Source organism: Austrofundulus limnaeus, unplaced genomic scaffold (assembly GCF_001266775.1).
Source record: "Austrofundulus limnaeus strain Quisiro unplaced genomic scaffold, Austrofundulus_limnaeus-1.0 Scaffold386, whole genome shotgun sequence".
NCBI classification, from domain to species: Eukaryota; Metazoa; Chordata; class Actinopteri; order Cyprinodontiformes; family Rivulidae; genus Austrofundulus; species Austrofundulus limnaeus.
The window spans coordinates 60,679-62,670 of NW_013952788.1; the positions used below are offsets into that span (position 1 = coordinate 60,679).

The 1,992-nt window shown below is 42.0% G+C and overlaps 1 protein-coding gene across 1 annotated transcript in view; it reads right to left on the minus strand.

Annotated features, from left to right (window-relative positions):
* Positions 1 to 572: 572 nt before the first annotated feature.
* The window catches only part of LOC106528507 (zinc finger and SCAN domain-containing protein 21), a gene marked incomplete at its 5' end in the record, with an annotated part of 21,660 nt that continues 20,240 nt past the window's right edge, over positions 573 to 1,992 (minus strand). The window contains 1 exon segment of the mRNA XM_014023692.1: positions 573 to 1,273. Within this exon segment, the coding sequence (XP_013879146.1) occupies positions 1,098 to 1,273 (176 nt within the window).

Below are 1,992 nucleotides of genomic sequence, written 5' to 3' on the forward strand. Positions count from 1 at the left end.
AAGGTAAAAATAATAAAACAAGGTCTTTGTCTGCAATGATTAGACATGTTTTTTTTATTATTGTCATTAGTGATTATCTCAATTTCGACAAAGAATTGACAAAATCCTACACACTGTGCCTTTAAGAAATTTTTACTAAAAGCAAAAACAACACATTTCCACCACAGGTACTAGAGTTTTCTGGCATTATTCTTTAGGCTAATATCAATATAGGTTATTTATATAATATMTATTACAGGGTAAAAACAATAATAGAAGACTCTGTCCAAAAGACTGCGGTACCAACAGAAACCTTTGTCCAGAAGACCTCAGAATGTGAGAAAGGAGGACGTTCACAAAGGTCTGAGATGCCTGATCAGGGTTTCCCTTAGGGTTTTTTTTAACCGTGGTAGTGGCCTCTCATGCGGGGCRGAGGGTGTAACGGGACAACAGGTTGACAAAATCTGGTTGTCCGCAAAACATTTTGGTTGTCCAAAAAAACTTTTAAACAATGTAATTTAATAAGTATGCTACATTTGTCAGGATTTGTAGRTGAGGTGAACCAAAAATGCAGGCAGGGAGGCAGACCAAACTTAAAGTAAATAAAAAGATTTTAATAAAGCAAAAAGGCCGATGTGGTGGCAAGGTAACAAAAACAAATCTAAGCTAGAAACAGGAGCATGAGGTGAAAACAAAACATGGGTAAGGCAATGGTCGGACGCTGAAGTGATGAAGAAACGAGCCTTAAATACAAACAGGGCTGTGTGGAAGTAGGAAACAGCTGGATAATTACAACTGAGGACAGGTGAGTGTGGCAGGCTGGAAACATACTAAGAAGCTGACTGAGGTAAACATGGCACAGGAAATGAGAAAATGAGACAAAACCAAACAATGAAAAACAATCTGAAAAATACTAACGAAAATAACCATAACACAAGAATCATGACATAGACCCCTTTTTAAGGAACGGCATCCAAAAACCAAAAAAAAATAAAAAATAAAAAACTCTGACTCAGGTGGGTGGAGGGGGAAACTCAAAGGACAGAGGGCAAGAAAACCAAAACAGAAGAAAACATGAACTAAAACCAACAGGAACCCTGGCAGAAAACAGTCAGTCACTAGGATGGCCCTAGGCACATCTGAAGCGGGGCAGAAAGTTCAGGAGGGCGACTGTGGTCCTGGCCGCCAAGGAGGTGGAGCTCTGGAGGACGGCCGTGGATCCGACCGCGTTGGAGGCGGAACTCTGGAAAGCGGTCTGAAGCCCGGCCGTGACGAGGATGGGGCTCAGGAGACTCTGGAGAAAGACAGGTGGAAGAAGGCTTGAAAAAGCTGCAAAGCAGGGAAGGATGGACGGGTTCTGGAGAGAGAGCAAAAAGCGTCCGACTCCTCCGAAGGCCAAGCAGAAATGTTAAAAGTAGTTTTAAGTGAATTTATTACACACCAGATGTTGAGACAAAACAACCACAACAATTTAAGAGCTCTCAGAGAAACAGCTGGACAATCTTAAGCTCACATCACCTGGAGACAGTGTGCGTCTGTAGCCCCAGCCTGTCTGAATCTGTTTCTGTARTCAAAAGCTATTATACCCATTTAGACAACGCCCAGAGCTCTGCTCTCTATTACCCCTAATTTACACTACATGCGTTCTGGCTCTGCTCTGCTCTGACCTCCGCAGCAAATACACACTTACAATAATCAATGAGAGTATTTACACTGGCTCTGCACGGCGGCGGTGAGTGGACGGCAATCCGGCAAAATTAGATTTGATCCTATTTCTGCCGGACACCGGAGCTGCGCTGGAGTCAATTTTTAAAGATTACATCGCACCAACAGGAAGAGGAACGAGCACAACATCTGTATTTACAAAATAAGACACCATCGTTTTGTCGAAATTGCAGCTATATTAATAAATAAATGGATATATTTCTACACAAATGCTGTCAGAATTTATCATTGTTTGGGAATCAGATGGCAACATGTAGATGAAGCATATGTGTACACACACGATACACG